This window comes from Ursus americanus, chromosome 31 (genome assembly GCF_024610735.1).
Source record: "Ursus americanus isolate L20-20 chromosome 31, mUrsAme1.1.p, whole genome shotgun sequence".
NCBI classification, from domain to species: Eukaryota; Metazoa; Chordata; class Mammalia; order Carnivora; family Ursidae; genus Ursus; species Ursus americanus.
Window position 1 is genome coordinate 16,692,225 of NC_142157.1, and position 21,671 is coordinate 16,713,895.

The window sequence follows — 21,671 nt, forward strand, 5'->3', positions numbered from 1 at the left end:
TTCTCTCTTTTTTTTCTCTTTTTCTCTTTTTCTCTTTTTCTTTCTTTCTTTCTTTCTTTCTTTCTTTCTTTCTTTCTTTCTTTCTTTCTTTCTTTCTTCTTTCCTTCCTTCCTTCCTTCCTTCCTTCCTTCCTTCCTTCCTTCCTTCCTTCCTTCCTTCCTTCTTTGTAAATGAAACATCTTCACACCCATAGTAAGATTTCTTTCTTGTAAATGAAACATCTTTACACCCATAGTAAGATTTTAGTAAGCTGGGAGTTACCACTGAAAAGGTCAGTTAGAATGGCAGGAAGAATAATCAGGTTTACCTGTTTCTAAAGTTACAGGGTAGTTTTATAATGTTGGACAGTTTGACTCAGAGCCACCTATCAAAGAAAGCAGGTGTATTTCTCACTGAGTGTGCTTCCGGGAGAAAGAAGAATCATTTGCACATAGAAGATGGTAGCCAGCACACAGAGCCTAGTGCATCATGGAGGGCAATCTTACTGAGGGATTAAAAAGGGATAACTTACTGGAGCTCCTGAACTGTAGTTTCCCGCTGCTGTATGCAGAAGTATTTCGTTTGCACATCCTTGCCATGAAGTCTGCCCAGTTGTGTTAACAAGGGCTTTAATACTTAAGGGAATTTTATTTCTAAGTAAATATGGAAACAAGTGCCCAGAAATTACAAAATTAACTCTTGTAAAATTAATCCTCAGAAAGAACATCAATTTGTGATTAAAGATTGCAGAACTTTTAAATCCAAACAATCCAAAACAATAAGGAATCCAAAGCAATAAGGATATTTTTTACATTCATAGGTGGGTGAGAAGGAAAGTAGCTAAGTAGAGAGAGAGATTTGTCTGGCTCCAGATTTTCAGAAGTCAATCACTTGCTCCTTTTTGACACCAACTATTTGAACAAATAAATTAGAAGGCAAGGCTGCTGGGAGCAATATAAGTCATGAATCTGGCCAACATGGGGTTTCAGTTTAGGTGGGAAGATTTTGGTATATGAAAAATAATCACCATGCCTGGTAGCATTCGATAAATTCCACATGAGTGATAAAAATAAGAAACTCAAGACGTTCCAGAAATCTATCCCAACTGGGGGTCCTGTTCCACCCATTCTATTCCAAAAGAATGAGAAGAGAGGATCATACAAAGTGGACACACAATGTATTCTGGGCTTAGAAGGATGCATGTGCGCATGCGCGCGCGCGCGCGCGCGCGCGTGTGTGTGTGTGTGTGTGTGTGTGTGTGTTTGTAGTTTATTTTGTTATTTGTCAATGTCCCAGTAGGATGTATGCTCTTTGAAAACAGAGGTGTTGTTCATTGCTGTATCTCTAACACTGGAACAACTCCTGGCACCTAGAACAGTAAGGATTTGCTGAATGAATGAATAATTTCAAGGAAAGAAGGTGAGAAGGTATTTAAATCTGATTAAGATGTTAAGTGTGATTAAGAGACAATATCCATTTCTGAAAGACTTTTGCAGTCAGTCAAGATTTGGGGGGAAGGGAAAAAATGGCTAAGTTAAGGTTTATAAAGGGGTTGAGGGAAATTATTTTAAAAATAAAAATGTTTTAGGAAGTCATTATGATGAAGATCAAGAGCGAACAGGAGAAATGTTTAAGTACATGTTGTAAATTTTGAAAAGACTCCAGAGATGAACAGACTGGAAGGAAACAAAATAGAGACAGGAAAGCAATAAACTTTTAAGTGTGTATAATAAACTCATACGCAGTCAACTTAAATATTTATGAAAATTGGTCTGAATACAAAAATACAGTACAGATAGAACTTATAATATATTTACAGATACATATAGTAAATGTTTATTGTAAGGGGAATGGTCTTTATAAAGAAAAGCTTCAGAGGGCATATTAGATTTTTTAGCTTCAGTGAAGCCTAGGAAAGTATCAAGATGGTGGCTGGATACAGAGGAAACTAATCACCTCTCCCATGAGTGTATTCCCACAAAGGAGAGTACAACTGAAACCTTCACACATAAAAATAATCTGATTGCTGGTCACCGAGTGAGAGCCTGTGGCTTCAGGATTTTAATTTATGTAGCATATGGTGATGATATTCATGAGGAGAAAGAGAAACATCATTCTTTCCTTGTCCATATTAGGCCACCCTACACACAGAATTGATTTGCTTGCTCCCCATCCCATCTCTCCTCCTCTTTTCAAGAATTTAGCCACTTTCCAAGATGGTTCATCATTCTTTGTCAATATATCAATAACTTTTTGTTAACATTAAACATTCTCTATGACAATCTCAGATGAATAGAGTTAAAAGCGTTTTACTCTATCTCCAGGGATCCAAAGGACTAATAGTCACAAGACAAGAAGGGTTTACCAAAAGACAGACAACAGGGCAACAAGATTATGACCTATCCATCCCCACCAGTGGACCCGGAATAGGAGGGGAGAAGGACCGGACATACACTGATCACTTAAGTGTGCCAGGCAATGGTTTGGGCACTGGATAAGCATCATTTTACTTACTCTCACAGCACCTCTATGAGGCAGGAATCGTTTCTGTTTTAGAGATAAGAAAACCAAGGACCGATTTTGTCTGGATGCAAAATGTGTGTTCTCCTTCATGCTAACAATCTGTTTGAATGTTGGGAGTACATCAGGGTTTATCTTCAAGTGGGAAGAAGAGGCAGGGACAAGGAAGAGACTGGAAATGGTGTGAGAAGAAATAATTATCTTCATTTGTTTATACTTATTCTCCTGGGGTATATTGGGAGGGGGTCAAACCTCTATTTCTTTCAACAACCAGCATTCAATATTTGAAATTATTTGTGAATATTTAATCTATAAATGTTTCTTTACTGTCCCTGATGTTCCTGACATTATTCCAGGCTCTACAACTATAAATATGAAAAGGGCCTGGTCCCAGGTCTCAAGAGTAGTCCATTGCTTAGTAAGAAAGACAAATAAATCAACACCAAGCAGTTCAGGTTATATGTAAGATTACCTGAATTCGTGAAGGAGTGAACATGAAGAGAATACCTAACCTGGGGTGACCAGGGAAGGCCTCACAAAAACAAAATATATAAAGAGAATGAAGAAGAGTAGGAATTTGCCAGGCATACAAGACATGTGAGACTCTTACAGCAGGATACCATGGTTGCTGTTTGGACTTCGTCTGGAGGATGATAGGGAATCGTTGCTTTAGGCAGAGTAATATCATCAGCCTTTCATTTTGGGAAGGTAACTCAGGGGGCAGCATGGAGGATGGGTTTGTGGGGGCCTATATAAAAGGCAGAAGAATCTTATAATAAGGAGGTTAGTGTCTTGAGATGTAATACAAAGGCCTGAACTGGGGAGGTAAAGGTGAAAATGGAGGGAAACCATGACCTAAGAGACACTGAAGACATCTAGTGCATGGGACTGAGACTCATTCAGTGTAGGGTGGAAAGGAGAAGGACTTTAAGATGATTCCTAGGCTTGAACAAGTGCACGGGAAGATGGTAACATTCAAAAGCCGAGGGAAGAGAGGAGGAGGTTTGGGAGTTGGGGGAACAATGAATTTCATTTGGAACACATTGTTTACGGGCAATAGGGGAGAGAAGGCTGGACTCAGGAGAGGGGTATATAAGTATCAGCAGTAGCTAAAACCATGGAGAGTGAGAAAGGGAGTAAATGAAGAATCCTGGAGCATATCAATGTGTAAGGTAATTGTGATGGGTAGATGAGGATATAGCAAAAAGGGCCAGAGAAGAGGGAGACTTGTCCATAGGACAAGAAGGTGTGGATCAAATGAGATAAAGATGTGAGTGCTTCCAAGTAGTACAGAAAAGTCAAACTATCAAATATCGTAATTAAAAACCCATGGCTATCTGAAGAGCAGCACTTTGAAAAATTTATTTAAATTCTAGTTAGTTGGCATACAGTTCAATACTGGTTTCAGGAGTAGAGTTCAGTGGGTCATCATTTACATATAACACCCAGTACTCATCATAACAAGTGCCCTCCTTAATCCCCATCACCCATCTAGCCCATCCCCCTCCCACCTCCCTCCATCAACCCTCATTTTGTTCTCTTTAGTTAAGATCTTGTCTCTCATGATTTGTTTCCTCCTCTCTCTCTTTTTCCTGCTCCCTGAAGATCAGCATTTTGATATTTACAAGTACACAAAATAACTTTCAACCCAGTAGGACTGCCCATTCTCCCCCAAAAGATTTAGGATTAAGAGCCAGACTAAGCTGTAAGAAAACTAAGATGATATTCTGCCAAGAATAGTAGAATCACCAAAGATTAAAGTTGATGTGGTATCAGAGGCCCAGAGGGAAAAATACACATGGTCACCCATCAGACAAGTGGCCTACACTTCCCTTATCAAGGGGGCAGGAGGCGGATTCTTCCCCCGGGCCATGGCTGGGTAGACCAAAGGGAGACACCGGCCTCAAAGCCAGCCAGTACTTTGGCCTCTGAAGATAAGATGGTTTCTCTGACAAATAAGAACTTGATAGTTGTTGGGCTTTGGAACTGAATGTTTGCTTGGCATTGGAGCCAGATCTGTCCCACGGCAAACTGAAGTCACATATAAGGTACGGTTATGGGTGAGGCAGTAACCAAGAGGAAGTCAAGGAGAATAACAAAGTATCTGTAAATAAGATACCCACATGCAGAGAGAGAAAAAGAGGGAGAGAGACAGAGACCCTACAATTCTCAACTTCATCCCAGCTCCTGTCCTTTAGGGTCTGGCTGCATTTCCCGCATCGGCACCTGGAGACTCCTCTATATCCCTACGAGGGTGGAGTGGATTTGGGCTCCTTGCACCTGTTCCGTACAACGGTACTAACATTTGTTGAGCGTCTGCTTTGTGCCAGGCACTGCTCTATGCACTTTCCATGTGCTAATTTATTTAATCCTCGCAACACCCTATGTCATGCCCATTTTACTGATGAAGGGACACAGGCAAAGAGATGGTAACCAACTTGTTCAAGACACACAGCTTGTAAGGGTGGACCTTGTCAAAAATACCCTTTTCCTGCAAACGTTCAGATTTCTATTCTCTTGAATAAACATGAATGCCTCTGTATACCCACCAAGCCCTGGGCTAAATACTAGGGATGGAAAGAAAAATTACTCAAATCAGAACATGTTCTTGTCCTCAAAGAGCTCTCCAGGCAGTAGAAGTAAAACGCAGGGAAGCCAGAGGAGGAAAGGAAAGACAGGAAGAGAAGGTGGGGGGAAATGGGGCAGGATAGGGTGGGGAGGGGAGAGGAGGGGAGGGGTGGGGTAAAAGGGAAGGGAGGGGAGGGAAGAGCAAAAAGTATCAGTCCTGGAACAATAGGAGCAGATAAGAAGCAGAGACGAGAATAGGGAGCAAAGGGGACTGACAATAGAGAATGAAGTTAGAAATAGAAAAGGAACAGCTCTGAGCTCCGAGGAGAGCAAACCACTCTCTGGACCTCGGGAGACCATAGAGGGCAGTCTCCGTTTCGAAAGCGGATGCTCGGAATGTGTGCCAAGCAGCCTCCAATACCACAGTGGTTCTGAAGGGCTTAAGTCAACAATAATTAAAGGGTCACGGAGTGTGGCAAGAGGTCCAAGTGGGTTTTTGAGGAATCCAGGAAAGTGCTCATTAGAGAAATAATAGGTTTAAAAATACGTAAACATACAGAAAGCATGTCTAAAACATGCCAGGCCTAAAAAGCACGAAACCACATTCTAATTGTTCCATCAAGTAAGAACTGGGTCCTATTTCCCTTTCCTCCATCTCGCTGCCTCCTGAAGGGTCAGAGGTTTCTCTGGAGGAGCAGGATGGGGGGCCGGGGGGGGGGGCACAAGGCAGAGGGAGAGGGACGGCGCTCCAGCGTGTGGGGCTCACCACCCGCAAAGGCGCCACTGGGGGAGGGCAGAGGGGTCATTTTACATTGATCACGACATAGGGTTGGACTTTTAAATGACTGGCCAGAGACTGTTGTTGCTGTTTTTGAGTTCAAGTGTCTGTAGGACTGTACAGTTGATCAAAGTGACCTGAGTTCTCACCCAGAGGCAGGAGAAGAAATTCCTCTGGTTAAGTTTTCAAGAGATTGCAAGAGACAAAAATGAAGGGACTTTTTAATTACATTGCATGAGCCTGGCCTCATATGACATCCTAATTCTTTAAGAAAAGCTTCCTATTTAAAGGCCATCCCTTCCATTCACCAACTTCAGTGGGGAATCAAAACCTCACATGATGATCGTAGAACAGAATACAGTCCCACATGTCCTACCTTGATCCCTTCTCTTTAGTGGCGCTTTTGCTGACAGCTGTATTTCGTCCGGAAGTAGGTTCTGATTTGTCTTCTGTGGGAGATCCAAATCCAGTACTAAAATGAAAACTTTTGTTCTTAGAACAAGGAAAAACTCATCATCGATTTCAATCATATGAAAAATAATAAAACAGTACATTTGCAAGGCATTTCGTCATTCGGAAGGCACGTCTCTTTGCCATGACATGCCTGGGCTCCTTTCCCCGTCGTGAAGCCCGCACCAGGCATGACTCTAGCTACAGATAATAAGCCGACTCACAGCTCCTAAGTCGTGTGCTCCAGGGCTCCCTGGAGGTTCGCAGCACACAGCACGGAGAGCCTCCTTTTCCCAGAGACCTTTTTCATAGCAATTTAAAAATGCAATTATGAAATTATAGTACTAGAAGAATGAAAAGAGTTAAGTTGCCAAAATCTAAAATCTAAATTTGTTCTTACTCCCAAATTGAGGGGAGAATTATTGGAATACAGACAAAATACCATTTTCTTACTTTGTCTTTTCTCTGCTTGCTCTTCTTAAAGAAGATGAGGAAGAAATACTCCGTCCATAACCAATATCTGATGACTTATCTTCCATAGATGGAGGTGGAGAACTAAAATTTTACATATTTGAAATGATATACAAGTTAAAATACTTTACTTGTCAATATTGGATTGGTCCTGCAAAACAGATTTTTTTTTTTTTCAGAAAATTGTAATTGGAGCTGACTTTTAACAGTGACCTAATGAAAGCATAAAGGAGAAGTTAAGGTAAGACAAAAAGAATATTGTTCATTAACTGGAACTGGAAATATTTTTATAAAATAAATTATGACAGATACATAGATATACGTGACCATCTTAAGGAAGCATTTTGAAGCTTTAATTTTTAGCTTTACTGTTTACTTCTTATTTTATATTTAAAAAACAAAAACAGAACAAAACCTTTGGTTTTGTTAGAGTCCTGCATACGGTTGTGGAGCCCTGTGAACGTAATTCGTTTTGGTTTGCTCCTATCTACTTATGCTTTCTTCAATTACTTCATGTTACCAGCACTGACTACAGAAATACATCTGGAATTGAGTGGTAAGAGGGAGTCAGAGGAAAACCCACGTTGGTGGTGATTTCATGGTCTTTACTATGTCAGGCTATGAGTTTGCGGACCGGTGTTCGTTTTCAGGGTGATGCCAAATACAGGGGGCAAAAAGATACCGTCCTGGGAATCATATATTCACGTGATGATGGACAGACAACTTAAAGTATTATGTGCTTCCCCGCATCCCTCCTCCCCCAAGAGACTCACACATCAGATTTACTGTTAACTAAGAGCACAGCACGCAGATCAGTTGGTTCTTGTAAGCAGAGATCCTTCAACGGCATAAGTTTGGTGCCGGGATTTATCTGTAGATAATCGAAGAACTAAAAAGTAATATCTGCATGGGTTATATTGTTTTAAATGGATACTGATGTTATAGTGTTTTAAATGTATACTGAAAGAGGAACCTGAACTTGTGGGCATCTTGCCTCCAGTTCCCCACAATCTGTATTGCTTTATACTCTCAGCTGTTTCACACCATCATTGTCAGTTTGGCCCCCGAAAGTAGTTGAGTTTGCAATTTGTACATAAGGGAGTTTACAATGTATGCAATGTATATATAAGGGCGTTTGCGATGTATACATAAGGGAGAATTTGTTGTCTGTAACAAATCACTAAACAGATTACTAAAAATGTTGTGAGGATATGTAAAAATAGGCTAGTCAAGGTCCTATATTAGCAATTTCACCAGCCTGCTGAGGGGGGTTAGACCACACCACCTTCTGGGGTCTTTTCCCAATCGTATTATAGTTAGATCCCTCTCTTGTCCAAGATACTTTTCAGGATCCTTTAAAAATCAGACAGATTACGTCATTTTTCTGCCCACAACTCTGCCAAGTTTTCCTACTTCATTCAGAATAAAGGCCAAAATCCTTCTGATGGTCTTCAAGGCTTACACGATCTGATTTAGTCCCTACAAGTCTGCCCCGTGGTTCACTCAGCTGCGGCTACACTGACCTTGCCGTTTCTTAACTATGTCAGGCATGTTCCTCTGCCTAGAAAGCTCTTCCCCCAGCCATTCCCATGGCTAAGTCCCTCAACCTTCCGGTTTTTGCTCAGATATCCCCGTCTGTGAGGCCTCCCTGACCACCACGTCTAAAGTTACGGTGAACGTCAACCCCAGGACCCACCCGGCATTATAGAGCCCCCTTATCTTGCCTCTGCTTTACCCCCCCCCACAAAGCTCTGATCATTTTGATCACATGCTATAAATTATTTATCTATTTGTCCTCTTTACTGTTTATTGTCTGTTTTCTCTCACTGGAGTCATGAAAGTAGAAATCTATGTATTTTATTCACTGACATCTTCCAACCTATGATATTGGAAACTGAACAAAGGAATCAGAGAATTCTCCTTTGCAAAGACTATTGTTTCATTAAATTTTTTTAAAACTGTATGAACAAATACATTTTGTCGCAGTTTTATCTGATCCATGGCTAACATTGTTCTGATAAGTGTTCTTTGTTGGTTTTTCTGCTCTTTTCCTCATTTTTCTCAGAGCATCTTTGTACTAATAATGTGCTGGTTCTTTTGAACTACTCATCACTGAATGAGATGGGCTTTCTCGGAGCAGTGATTTCTCAGGTGTGTGTGTGTGTGTGTGTGTATGTGCGTGTATGTGTTATGACAGGTATGGCAAGGGCAGCAGCTGGGGATAGCAGAAGGAAGAGCAGGGGTCAAGTTTTAGGCTAGCCATTTCTCATTGTTCAGAATGTCTCAGGACGCCTGGGTGGCTCAGTTGGTTAAGTGTCTGCCTTTGGCTCAGGTCATGATCTCAGGGTCCTGGGATCGAGTCCCACATCGGGCTCCTTGCTCAGCAGAAAGCCTCCTTCTCCTTCTGCCTGCCGTTCCCTCTGCTTGTGCTTGCTCTCTCTCTCTTTCTCTCTTACTCTCTCTGACAATAAAATCTTTAAAAAACATGTCTCTAGGGGTGTCTCCATCGGTAGAACATGTGACTCTTAATCTAGGGGTGGTGAGTTCGAGCCCCACATAGTAGAAATTACTTAAAAAATAAAATAATTTAAAAATGTCTCCAATTCGGTTACCATGATAGATTGTTTCCTGCAAATACGGTGCAGCTACGTGATTCTTTCATGGCCCTGTCTCCTCTGCCTTTTTGAACCAAACTGATCTAAACTGGTTTCTGCTGCCAGCCTTGCTCATCCCAGGTCCTTGGGTCCTGCACTTGCCTGGCGAACAGAGCGTTTGGCTTTGCAGTTCTGAGCTCTCCCCTCACCTGAGGCAGTGATGCTTTCTGAGACCTCCCCTCACTAGCTGCCTTGTGCCTCTCTGGGCTTATTTTTTCCCCCTCTTCATTCCTCCTCCTGCACCCCTTCTGCCTGATCTCAGGGATTTTCAGTAACTCCTACATTTTTTTTAAAATGAAGTCTGTGGATCATTTGTTTCCTAGTTTTGCCTAAAGTGGCATTTGTAAATTAAAAATTTTCCCCCCTGTTCTCCTTATTGCTCTTGGTTTCCAGAAGAAAGGAAAATGCTGGTTTAAGCAGCAATGCCAAGAAGTCCTTAAGATTCTAAATCTTAGCTTCCCGTTTCTCTTGACATTAACCCTGAATTACACTGCATACTGCTTTTAAAATCATAGTCAGAAATGCAGCTTAAATAACGTTTTTCTATATTACATTTTAAAACTTGGTATTACCATTTGGTTAATTTCAATTAGATTATAACTGATAACATGAAACACTTAATATTTCTATCCTTATCACTAACACTGAGCCCTAGAAATCATAGAACAGAAAATGTTCCTTCCTTTATATCTTCTCCGAAACTTGAGAGTAGCTTTACCACGCTGATTCTACTATAAGAAATCAGATTTCAGTTAAAACTGTATACAACTGCAAAATCTTACAGCCAAAGTTAAGAATAAAGCTCTGATTCCCAAGTTTCTGCCTATAAAAATGCACAGTGTGTGAGGTGGTTGTGAAATTGCAATGTAATGGCATCGTGACTAAAGAAGAAACGATCATATGCACTAAAAATACAAATTAGCGCTGTCACTTACCCGACCGTAATCATAGAATCCGTCACTAATTATGTTACTTGATGACAAATAGCCAGTCAGGCTGTATTTCAGAGACACGTAGTTGTTGAGCAATTTGTGATAAGCTGCCTCACTGAATTTATTTTTTCGACTTACTGATAGATTAACTTCTTCAAGGATATCTAAAGCCCTGTCAATAAGAGAAAAAAGCATTATTTGCTTTAAACAAGCAATCCCACATTAAGTTCTCATTTATATACCCAGCCAAGACCCCGAATGAAGAATTGAGATGGAAAGGTGAAAGGCATCTCACCCTTTTAGATAAAGTAATACAGACAGAATTATGAAGACGAATCAGTCCTTTTTGAGAATATATGTGCCATGTCATGACTCATATCCAAACAGCTGAAAAGCACACTTTGAGGGAGTAAAAAGTTCTTCGTGAGTGTGGGGCTCCACCTTTTTCAGCTGACCAGGCAATATACACGAACACAGACATGGTTAGAAACAGGGGAAGCCCGTCAGTGGAACGTTAAAACCCTGTTTGCCAGTATGCTAAGGCAAGGGCTTCGTCTGCTGGGGCTGGAGGGACTGCTTTGGTGAGGTTGCTTCAATGCCTACTTCTGACGGCGAGGTTTGGGCGAAGGAAGGAGAAAAAGGAGGGGCAGTCATGGCTCACCCGTTTTATTTTCACTTCGAAAGCGGAGAGACAGAGTTGCTGTTTAGCTATAGCAGAGGGGAGGGAAAGAGAGGCATGGAGCAGGGTGAAAAGGTGGACAGGGAGACGGTAAAGGTGGTTTTGTAAGGGTGCTGGGGAGATGTCCAGGTGGGGACCCCCTCCTGCCAGGCTGTCCCTTTTGAGGACAGGCCCGCTGTGCCAGTCACAGCTCCCGAGGCCTGGGCAGCCTGCAAGCAGGAGTGTGGATTCTGTCTGACCTTCCTTGGGCCCGAAGAGTGTGCTCCTGTCTCTTCTGCTCTCCATCTGAGCCAGAAACTCGAGGCAGCTCCACTCACCCAAGCCTGCATAATTCCACAGCCATCAGCTCATCGCTGGCGCAGACCACCACAGCCCAGCTGGCGTGCCTTCTCACTTCGTCGTTCTTGGAGCGCAGGAGCTCTACCAGCGGCTCCAGGCCACCTGAATTTCTTAACTGAATGTGGAAATCAAAAGTTCATGCGTTGGGAATACAGAATATAAACACTGATTTTTTTTTTTTAAATCTCATTTGATTGTTGAAAGATTTTAGCTATGTAAGAACATTTGAGGATATTTAGAAATATGACATCCAGGGGAAACAATCTATTGCAAAACCTTATAGACAGGAGCCCAGATTTCTGTTCAAGGTCAAGAGGAGGCCACCGTCAAATAATCGAGGGAGGTCACTGTGATTTTGCATGGGAGGGAGACTGAGAGCCTGTCCTCTTGCTTCCCAATGTTCGTCCGTCCTGCTCGTCAACACTGAATGTTCATTTGGCCCTGTGACAGACACAATGATGGTCCCCCAAAGGTGTCCTTTTCCCTGGAAGGGATTTTGCAGATGTGACAAGTTGACATTTTGACATGAGGAGATTGTCCCAGATAATCAGGTGGGCCCAATTTAATTGTAAGTGTCCTTACAAGATGGAGATAAGGGTGCCTAGAGCTGAGAAAGGAGCCGTGTAGAAACAGAGATTGGATAGTATCCTTTTAAGATGGAGGAAGGGGGGCGCGTGGGTGGCACAGTGGTTAAGCGTCTGCCTTCAGCTCAGGGCGTGATCCCGGAGTCATGGGATCGAGCCCCACATCAGGCTCCTCCGCTATGAGCCTGCTTCTTCCTCTCCCACTCCCCCTGCTTGTGTTCCCTTTCTCGCTTGCTGTCTCTATCTCTGTCAAATAAATAAAATCTTTGAAAAAAAAAAAAAAAAAAGATGGAGGAAGGGGCCACAGCCCAGGAAAGGGCAGATTTTCCCTCAAAGTCTCCCAAAGGAACCATAGCTCTGCCAACACCTTGATTTTAACAGAGAAGACCTGTTTTCAGACTTCTGACCTCCTAAACCATATGATAATAGATTTCTAGTAAGCCTCCTGTGGTCATTTGTTACAGCAGTAATAGGGAACTGATCCAGTCCCCAAGGCTGGGCAGGAGGAATTGATACAGTGACATGTTACCCATGTCATTGGACACTGCCACCAAATCATCAGTGTGGCCAAAGCAGTTCCAGAGCAACGCACTAGAAAAAGACCAATTTTCGTTATCGCTGCACAGTGTCTTCTCTTCATTCCTCCAAGGAGTGAGGAAGAGATAAAAGAATAGGAAAAGAATTGGACAGAACTACATTAATTACATCGTTAAATAAAATTCAGGTAATAAAGGTAATTATTCATGGATAAAATTATTCCAATCAGAAAAAAAAAAAAAAGATTTGACAGAGCTCTTGTCTCACTGTCTGAAATGCTATACTCTATCCTCTGAACCTAGAGGACAAAAAAAGAATATTCTACCAGTTTCTATGTGTAGTATCTGAAGACAAGAGCCCTTGGGTACGATCCACTTGATTCAGTCATTTTCCATCGGTGTCCGGTGACGTTTTCTTCTCAGGGATCACACTTTAGTACATGTAACGTCATAGCTTTAAAAAGTTTAAAGCGTCTTTGAAGCGTCTTAGAATTTAGCAAGTCAAATTTCTGAATATCTTTATTTCTGAGTATAAGATAGTCTAACTCGGGGGCGCCTGGGTGGCACAGCGGTTAAGCGTCTGCCTTCGGCTCAGGGCGTGATCCCAGCGTTATGGGATCGAGCCCCACATCAGGCTCCTCTGCTGTGAGCCTGCGTCTTCCTCTCCCACTCCCCCTGCTTGTGTTCCCTCTCTCGCTGGCTGTCTCTATCTCTGTCAAATAAATAAATAAAATCTTTAAAAAAAAAAAAGATAGTCTAACTCCGTGTGTTCTTTTGGCAAAGATCTAATTCATTTATTAATTCCTTCACTCATTTACCCATTCATTTAACAACTGTTTATAAGCATGTGCTCAATGCTAGATATCTATTAATGGCACAAAGTCTCAGGTCATTTCCCTAAAGCCTCAAGGAGCTTATAATATTTCATGTAAGAACCATATATGCAAAGCAGAAGACAAAGAAAGCACGCATAGGGTGTAAGGGAAGCCCAGAGGAGGACGCTCCCCAGCTTGAGGGCTGAAGAAAGGCCTCATGGGAGACAGGATGGCTGACATGGGTTTTGGAGGAGAAGTGTGATTTTATCAGGCGGACAAAAGTGAGAATAATTTTCCCAGCAGAGAAATGAAAGACATATAAATAAGAGAACAGAGCATACAGACAGAATTACAAATAGTATGGTATTTATGGAGTATGGAGTTACTCCTGGGAAGAGGCTTCAGGCACAGGTGGGTAGATGTGGGTCAATGGGAGCCCTTGCCCATCACGGGCAGCTGAACTTTTCCCCTGGGGCAATGGCGTGCCACTGGGGACTTGTCATGACATGTTGAGGGTCACATATTTGAAAGATCGGTCTGGAGGCAGTGTGGGAAGCAGGAGGTGGCAGGTGTAGGGAGAGCAGGAGACTCAGCTGCAGTATTCCTGGAAAGAGATGGACGATTCTGCAGACTGCATGCGGGTATGACCGAAACACTTTGATTGCTGTGTTGGCAAAGCCTAGCATAGTACCTGACACAGAATAGATGGTAAACAAGTATTTGGTAGTCTTGGGGGGCCTGTGTGGCTCAGTCAGTCGGGCGTCCAACTCTTGGTTTCGGCTCAGGTCGTGATCTCTTGGGTGGTGGGATCAAGCCCCAAGTTGGGCTCCTTACTCAGCAGGGAGTCTGCTTGGGGATTCTTGGGGATTCTCTCCCTCTGCCCCTCCCCCCACTTTCGTGCCTGTGCACAGTCTCTCTCTCAAGTAAATAAATCTTTAAGAAAAATATTTGGTAGTCTCAGTGCCTTTATGGATGAATACAAATGAACTGAGTCAATGGGAACTACCACGGGGATAGAATAATACCTAAGGGACAGAAGAGAAAAGATTTGTTAGTCATCTGAGCAGAGAACCCAGTGCCACAGCTTGGGCTCTGGATGGCATCCCTGATCTTCCAATTTACCAACTCTGCTGGGAGCACATTTTGTCTTTAAGCCTTATTTTCCTCATCTGAAAAACGGGGATTACAAACAGGTCCAACACAAGTGAGGCTTAAATGCTTGTAGAGTGTTTAGCACAGTGCCCACTGCGTAGTAAGTGCTCAGTAAGTGTTAGCTATTGTTATTTATATTGCCGGGAGAGGAACAAAGCCCCAGGCTGTTTGAAGGAGTGCCTTGTGACAAGTAAATATGAGAACAGCAAGAGAAAAAAAAAGGGTGTCTGTAGGTTTACCTTATCTTTATGAATAGAACCAAACACACTTTTATAAGATACACTTGTAAAAAAAATGCCATTCCATGTTTTAAAACTTAGAAATAGATAAGAAACGTAAGAGTATGTGGAACCCATGTGTATGACGTAACCCCTCAGAATGAAGGCGTGCCTGTTTGTCTGCTGCTCAGCTTAAGAAATGACACATTTAAATGACCTTGGACCCCTGTTTGTTCCTCTCAATTGCATCCACTCCCTTTGATCCCCCAGGAGATTTCTTGAATTTAGGGTTAATCATTCTCTACCTTTGCCTTTATAGTTGCAACTTACATGTATATTTACATAAACAACATATTGCTTAGATTTGTATATTTCAGAGTGCTACATAAATAGAATCCTAAGTCCTATTCTTCTGCAACTTGATTTTGCTCAGCATTATGCTTGAGTTTCGTCTCTGTTGATGTCTGTAGCTATAGTTCATTCATTTTCACTGATGTGAAATTCCACTTTATGAATATACCACAAATTTATTCACCCATTCTCTTAAAAAACTAGACAATTGGTGTGTTTCCGGGGGCTTAGATATTATAAACAATGCATCCTGGTGCAGAGAGGCAAGAGACCATTTTAGCTATAATTTAGAAATAGAACTGCCAGATTATACCGGATTATAGGATACGCTCTTCTTTGCTAGCTAATGCCAATTTGCTCTCCACAGTGACACACCAATTTAATAATTTTTATTTTAGGTTCACAGCAAAATTGAGCAGCAGGTACAGAGATTTCCCATACTCCCTGCCCCTGCACACACGAGCAGCTTTCCCATTATCAACATCCCCTGCGGGACTGTTACATTTGTTTCAACTGATGAACATACACTGACACATTATTATCACCCAGAGTCCATGGTTGAAGTGTTGCACCAATTTTGAACGATCTAAATGATGGGTAGGTTCAAACACTTGAAAATGTTTCAAATTAATCCACCTATAGGAACGGACCAGAAAAATGAGAGAACAGACTAAGTTATTGAAGCTCTCACCTCTGTCCGGGCTTCAACGTCGCAAGCGGTCGCGGCCACCATGAGAGCCGCTTTGCTCTGCACGACCGTGTTCGCGGAGCGCAGCGGGCTGATGAGGGCGTGCATGACGTCATGGCTCTGTATGTTCACACGCAGGGGCTCCTGCATGGCCATGTTCGCTAACACGGTAGCGGCGTTGGCAATGGCTCCGTCGCGTTTGCTGGACAGGATGTTTATTAATGGCTCAATACCATCAGCTTCAGCAGCAGCACTGCGTAAATGGAGGAGAAATGAATGCCATTCATCCTAGTTCAAGAAATTGTCTTTGGAGTGTACAATGGAGCTTATTACACAAATGAGTACATAAGTAGGGTTTTAGCAAGAAATTAATTTACAATGCAGTGAACCCAGTCTTGAGGTGCTAGTGATTTAAATGGAGTCTGGGAAAATGTCAGTTAAGAATGAATTTAAATAACCCTTTTCCTACTTCTACAGCTTGTAGTTACAGAAAAATGCATGCCTACTTCTTAGAGACCCCCCAACAGCTGTTCATTTTTTAACTTGGTGATACTTATAAGACCAGGAAATTCTATTCAAAGAAAGCTGAATAAGATATTCTCAACCAGTAGGAAAACAAAGCTTTATATTTTTTATTCTTTTTTTTTTTTTTTTTTTTTTTGAGAAAGAACCTTAATCTTAATCTGGACGTGGAGCCTGACCCACGGCTCAATCTCACAACCCTGAGATCAGGGCCTGAGCCAAAATCAAAAGTCAGATGCTTAATCCACTGAGTCACCCAAGAGTCCCTAGGAAAATAAGCCTTTAAATAGGAATGAGTGAGTGGGAGATGCTCCTGGTTTAAGTTAAAATTCTTTAGCTCATCCTCCTCCTTTTTAAATGAGGTTATTAATTGTAGGCAGAGGTTAACACGTGTGAAGCGAGCAAAACATTTTGGAGGTGAATACTGCTTTTACAAATTGAACATCAAAGATCAAAGTCATAATATTGACATAATAACTAGTTTTAGTAATGTAGGCATATTCAGTTGCTAAATTTCCTATCTCTGCTATAAAAAGACCACGATTACCCATAAAATATATTAATAGTCTCACAAGTAATAAGCCTAAACCTCTTTTTAAGAATGCCATACTTTCTATAGTCCTTGCTTTCTAATCACTTAAAAAGCTCATAAAGTAGTGAAAATAAAAAAGGTGATCATTTTAACAAGAGGAAGATGATTTAATTATGTTCTTTAAGAGTTGAAATTGCTTCAAATAAGAGATGTTCCAAGCCATAAGTATATACAGAGCATCCCAGTTTCAAAGGAAGACCTAAAATTCTGTGTTAAAAAACCATTTACATCATCATGGGAATAGAGGTAATCAAGACAATAAAAACATACCCGAGACTCCAATAAAGTGAATATCCCTTTAAGATTTATATCTGACACATTTTTTTTCACTTAGGATCATATTAAGAACCAAAACTGAAAACAAGTGAGGCTATATGATTCAGCCCCTCATCCTGTACTCCGATAAATATTCTTGTAATTAAATTTAATTTGGTAGTCACTTAAATTCACTGATTGTGAAGGAGAAGTGACAATCTCAAGAATACAGGTTATCACAACTGTCCGAGAGAGGGCACGACGAAATGAAGTGTCACCGAGGAGAAAGGAAGCTGTGATTGTCACTCAGAGCATCTCTGAAGTGGACACAACAACCGTAACTGGGCCAGCATGAAATGACTTAAGTAAGGCGGCCACTCCGGGGAATGCTGGGCTCCGTTGGTGTTAACCCTGAAGGCACCTCCCACCCCTGGTTTGAATAAATCTGTCCAGAAAACACACTATATTGATATGAAGGCAAAATCAGAGTTTGGTTCCATTTCCACCCATACCCTAGTCCTTAGTATATATTTAATCCTTCTTGTGGTTTCTCCCATTCTTTTCCTGGGACGGCATCCCTTTAAAACTTGGTTAGATGACACGTAACCAAAATTTGTTCCTATAAAAATATTGTTAGGAAGGGCCTGCATCTCACTATGATGGCTTGAGGGCCAGCATTTGCTCTCCTTTCCTAGAGGACAAAATAAACACTCTTAAGATAATTTTACTTTTACTTTTAATTCTCTCTCCTACTATTAACCAAATGGTGATCATTTGACTGTATGAATAAGGAAAAATTTGGAGGCTCATGTATATTAGTTTATCAGAAACTTCTCATATTTTTACCTATAGCTGAAATACTGAATTTTTTAAAACTGCCAGCAAGAATTTTAAATTATGCATATTTTCTAACTAATATAGACATAAACCTGCTAAAAAATCATTTTATTTCTTTGACTTATTTTTCAGGCACTGAATGCAATCAGTACCTTCAGCCAAAATACTTCATAGTTTGTAATCATTGCAAACATGCCTCGGTTAGAAGACACGGTTCCTTTGTTACTTATCTTTCCTTTGACAAGGTTCACCTTTTAAAACATCCTGGAGAATCAAGGAGGAGCGCGCGGTGGAGGTGTTTCATTGCAACCGTGTTAGAATAACACGGTTGGAAGCTACAAGTATTATAGGTAAGCCGCATACCAGTACATTCTCTGGGGCTGTGTCTTTTTTATGTATCAGGGGTTTTCTGGAAAATTTAAGTGAATACATAGGATCACACTTGGTCATTTCAGTTTTTCTTATTTATTAAAACAAACAAACAAAAACGGGCTGCGAGATTCCGGAATTTTCATCAGATGAGCCTCTGCTCACAGCCTTTGTGCTTGTTCCTTCCTCCTCTCTCCTGGACAAAGGCATATTTTGCCTTGGTTCATTTATATCTCTACCTTCTGCTCTTTTCTGTGCTCTTTATGAGCCCGTAAAGAGAAGTACATAAAATCCTAGCTGTTTATAAAAGAAACCGAAGATTCTAGTACAGAGTGAATATAGCTTTTACTAAATTGAACATAACTGCCAGCACCGAAAGACGAATCGTATGCGTGCAGCTGGGAGAACAATCTGCATCGTGTGTACGTACCTGCCCAGAATGTGTTGTGTGCAGTTTGGTTAGGTATGAAAAGCATAACGGAGATTAAGGTATTATGGTGAAAATAATCAAGCTATTATTCTTACCTAAAAAAGCCCCCTAATGTCATTATAGAAATAGAGCACAGAATTCGCAGTTTTTTTTAAAAAAGAATTGCATTAATTTTGTGTTTCAAACCCAAGACATTCTGTTTTCTTTTTCCCTGTGTCTGCTATGTACACAGGCTGGAGCCTGTCCTATTTTAAAAACACATTTCCATTTCCTAGATAGGATGGCATTATCCAAATGAACGGGAGAGAAGTCAAACTGCTTTGTTACAAAATCCAGAATTATAGGGCCATATGTCATCATGAGAATCGGAAAATATTTTGATTTTTACTATCGTGAACCTCCATCAGTTGGAGTTTAATCAAGTAAGAGTTTAAAATGTACATTTCAAAAAACGAACTAAAACCCAAATATGGGAAAGTATAAAAACATCTGCTTAAATCATTTGATATATGTAAACAGAAGTGAAGTTTGACACATCATGTGTATCCAATTTATTACCAAGTCCTGACTCTTTTCCGCCTCCCTATTTCTCGAATCTCTCTCTGGTCTCTCGCTCCATCTCACTGATCGAATCTAGTCCATCAATCCTTGTGAATTGATGTGCTCTTCTAACAGGTCTCCCCCCCCACCCCTGCTTTGATTCTTTCTCCAACTTAGAGCTAAAGTGATCTTTTAAAATAATAATATCAGATTATTATAATTATATACATCATACACATCATCAGATTGCTCCCCTCCTTAAAATGTTTCTGGCTTCCCATTGCTCGGGTTGAAACCCTAAATTTCCCACAAGGCCTCCAAGGCCCTCCACGAGTCCACCTGCCTCCCTGCCGGTCCACGCCCCCTCTCACCTCTCCTTGTGGCTCTGTGCTCCGGCCTCTCTGGCGACTGGCAACATGCCAGGCTCTGGCCTACCTCTGGGTATTCCCATAGGCCCGCCTTTCTTACTTCCTGATGAACTCTTCCTCCAGATAATTCCCATTCACCTTGTCAAGCTCAGCACATATGCCTCTCCCTCAAGGAAGCACATCTTGACCCCCAAACTAGATATCAGGTCTCTCTGCCCCATGAGCTCAAGATCATTTGTTTGCTAAACATATATACATTATTTCAAATGATGTTTTGGCACAAATGATCACACCGAATGGCAACGATCTTGAAATATTATGTTATGGAAGCTTTTGGTGGAAAGGAGTTTACCACAAAGCTTTTCGGTTAAATCTCCGAGCCCCACGATGAAAAAGCACTTACAGCAGGGGCACTAAGAACATGGTTAAAGAAAAATACAGTCACTTTGCACACATAGTGTCTGTTTACGGCTCGCTGAAAATACTATGCGATTTCATGTCTGTGTGTCTTTGCATTCGTGTTTTCTCTGCCCGAAAGGCCCGGCCCTACCCGTCCCCACCTCTGCCCGGGGAGATGTAGCTCACCCTTAAAAACCCGCTCAACTGCCCCTTCCTGTATGGTGATTCTTGTCCATCCCCACCTCTCCTTGTGACTCACTCCTTCCTCTTGCTATGTCTACACTGGTCCCCCTTCTTAGAGAAAGTGCTTTGGTCTTACTTATAGCCCCAGTGCTGAAAAGATCAATATATTTAAATTGACTTGATTCCACTCAAGGGGAGCGATGAAGAAAACCTCAGTAGGAGTCAAGAGAGGGTGAGGGGAAAATACCTAGTTCGGCTTTATGTTTGCAAGAAAGCATAGGGCCCAGCACACTTGAGTTCTCTGCTTGTAGAACTTACAGCTGCTCACCCCATCTCCAACGCTTCCCTAATTATTTAGTGAAGTAATTTTTACATGGAGTTTAGGGAATGACATCTTACACTTGAGACCACGTCTAAAGGGATATGTCCATTAATATATGAAACAAATGTCCACATTTTGTCTTTGCAGACATGGTCAACTCTGTTTATTTGGGTCGCGTCTTCAGATGACACTATCCGGTACGTCTCAGAAAATCCTTGCTGCAGTTTGGAGGTTCGCATTGAACCCATCTGCAAAGGCTGGTTCCATGAATCAAGGGTGACCTTGGGCAGTACAGAAATCTGTTTAACAGAGCCCACATACAGGGTAATATGTGGAACCCGATGGAACAGATGGTAATATTGGCAATCAGAACCTTGTTTGTTAACAGTGATTACAACCATTCCCACCAGCATGACTTTTCATATGTCTCGGCGAGGTTTGTCACACCAAGGAAGACATATTGGCGGCAGACACGCTGCAGGCGGTCAGGAGAGGGGCTGAGGCAGCAGGCGCAGGGGGTGCATGTCTGAGCCCTGTGGGCTCCCAGGGAGGCGACACAGGTGTGTGGGGATGGGACGCTGGCTGGGATGATAAACGGGTCTCCTGGTTATCACAGCCAGGTTTGGAATGCTGTGAACAGGATTCCTGACTCTTTTTTTTTTTTTTTTTAAGATTTTATTTATTCATTTGACAGAGAGAGAGACAGCCAGTGAGAGAGGGAACACAAGCAGGAGGAGTGGGAGAGGAAGAAGCAGGCTTCCAGCGGAGGAGCCTGATGTGGGGCTCGATCCCAGAACGCTGGGATCATGCCCTGAGCCAAAGGCAGACGCTTAACGACTGTGCCACCCAGGCGCCCCAGGATTCCTGACTCTTGTTCCAGCCAATTTTTCAACAAAAGTAATGATCCAAGAAGTCGAGTGTGGTCGTGAAATTGAACAATTTCTGAGTACATCCAAAACAACTATGACCTGGCCGCAGCCCCACAGAGGTGGAAGAAGGCGATGTTTGCCCCCAACTCTGGCCGAATTCCAAGACTGACAAAAGTAGCCAAGAGAATTTTCTCCTTTTAAAGAAATAGTATTTAAAGAAGCTTCTCAGTAATTAAGGGAGAGGATCACAATTAATTGTAGGCAAATGGTT

The 21,671-nt window shown here is 41.9% G+C and overlaps 1 protein-coding gene across 12 annotated transcripts in view; it reads right to left on the minus strand.

Moving 5' to 3' along the window:
* Positions 1-21,671, minus strand: part of LOC123785366 (armadillo repeat-containing protein 3) — a 123,420-nt gene that overhangs the window by 13,908 nt on the left and 87,841 nt on the right. For all 12 annotated transcript variants that reach the window (XR_006777627.2, XM_045787120.2, XM_045787112.2 and 9 more), the window contains 6 exons: positions 15,718-15,967; positions 11,349-11,485; positions 10,356-10,524; positions 7,540-7,637; positions 6,749-6,850; positions 6,222-6,317 (listed from right to left, as the gene is read on the minus strand). Coding sequence is in view for 11 of the 12 variants with exons in the window: in XM_045787120.2 (XP_045643076.2) it covers positions 6,222-6,317; positions 6,749-6,850; positions 7,540-7,637; positions 10,356-10,524; positions 11,349-11,485; positions 15,718-15,967 (852 nt within the window). In the remaining variant the exon portion in view is untranslated. The remainder of the gene's footprint in view (positions 1-6,221; positions 6,318-6,748; positions 6,851-7,539; positions 7,638-10,355; positions 10,525-11,348; positions 11,486-15,717; positions 15,968-21,671) is intronic.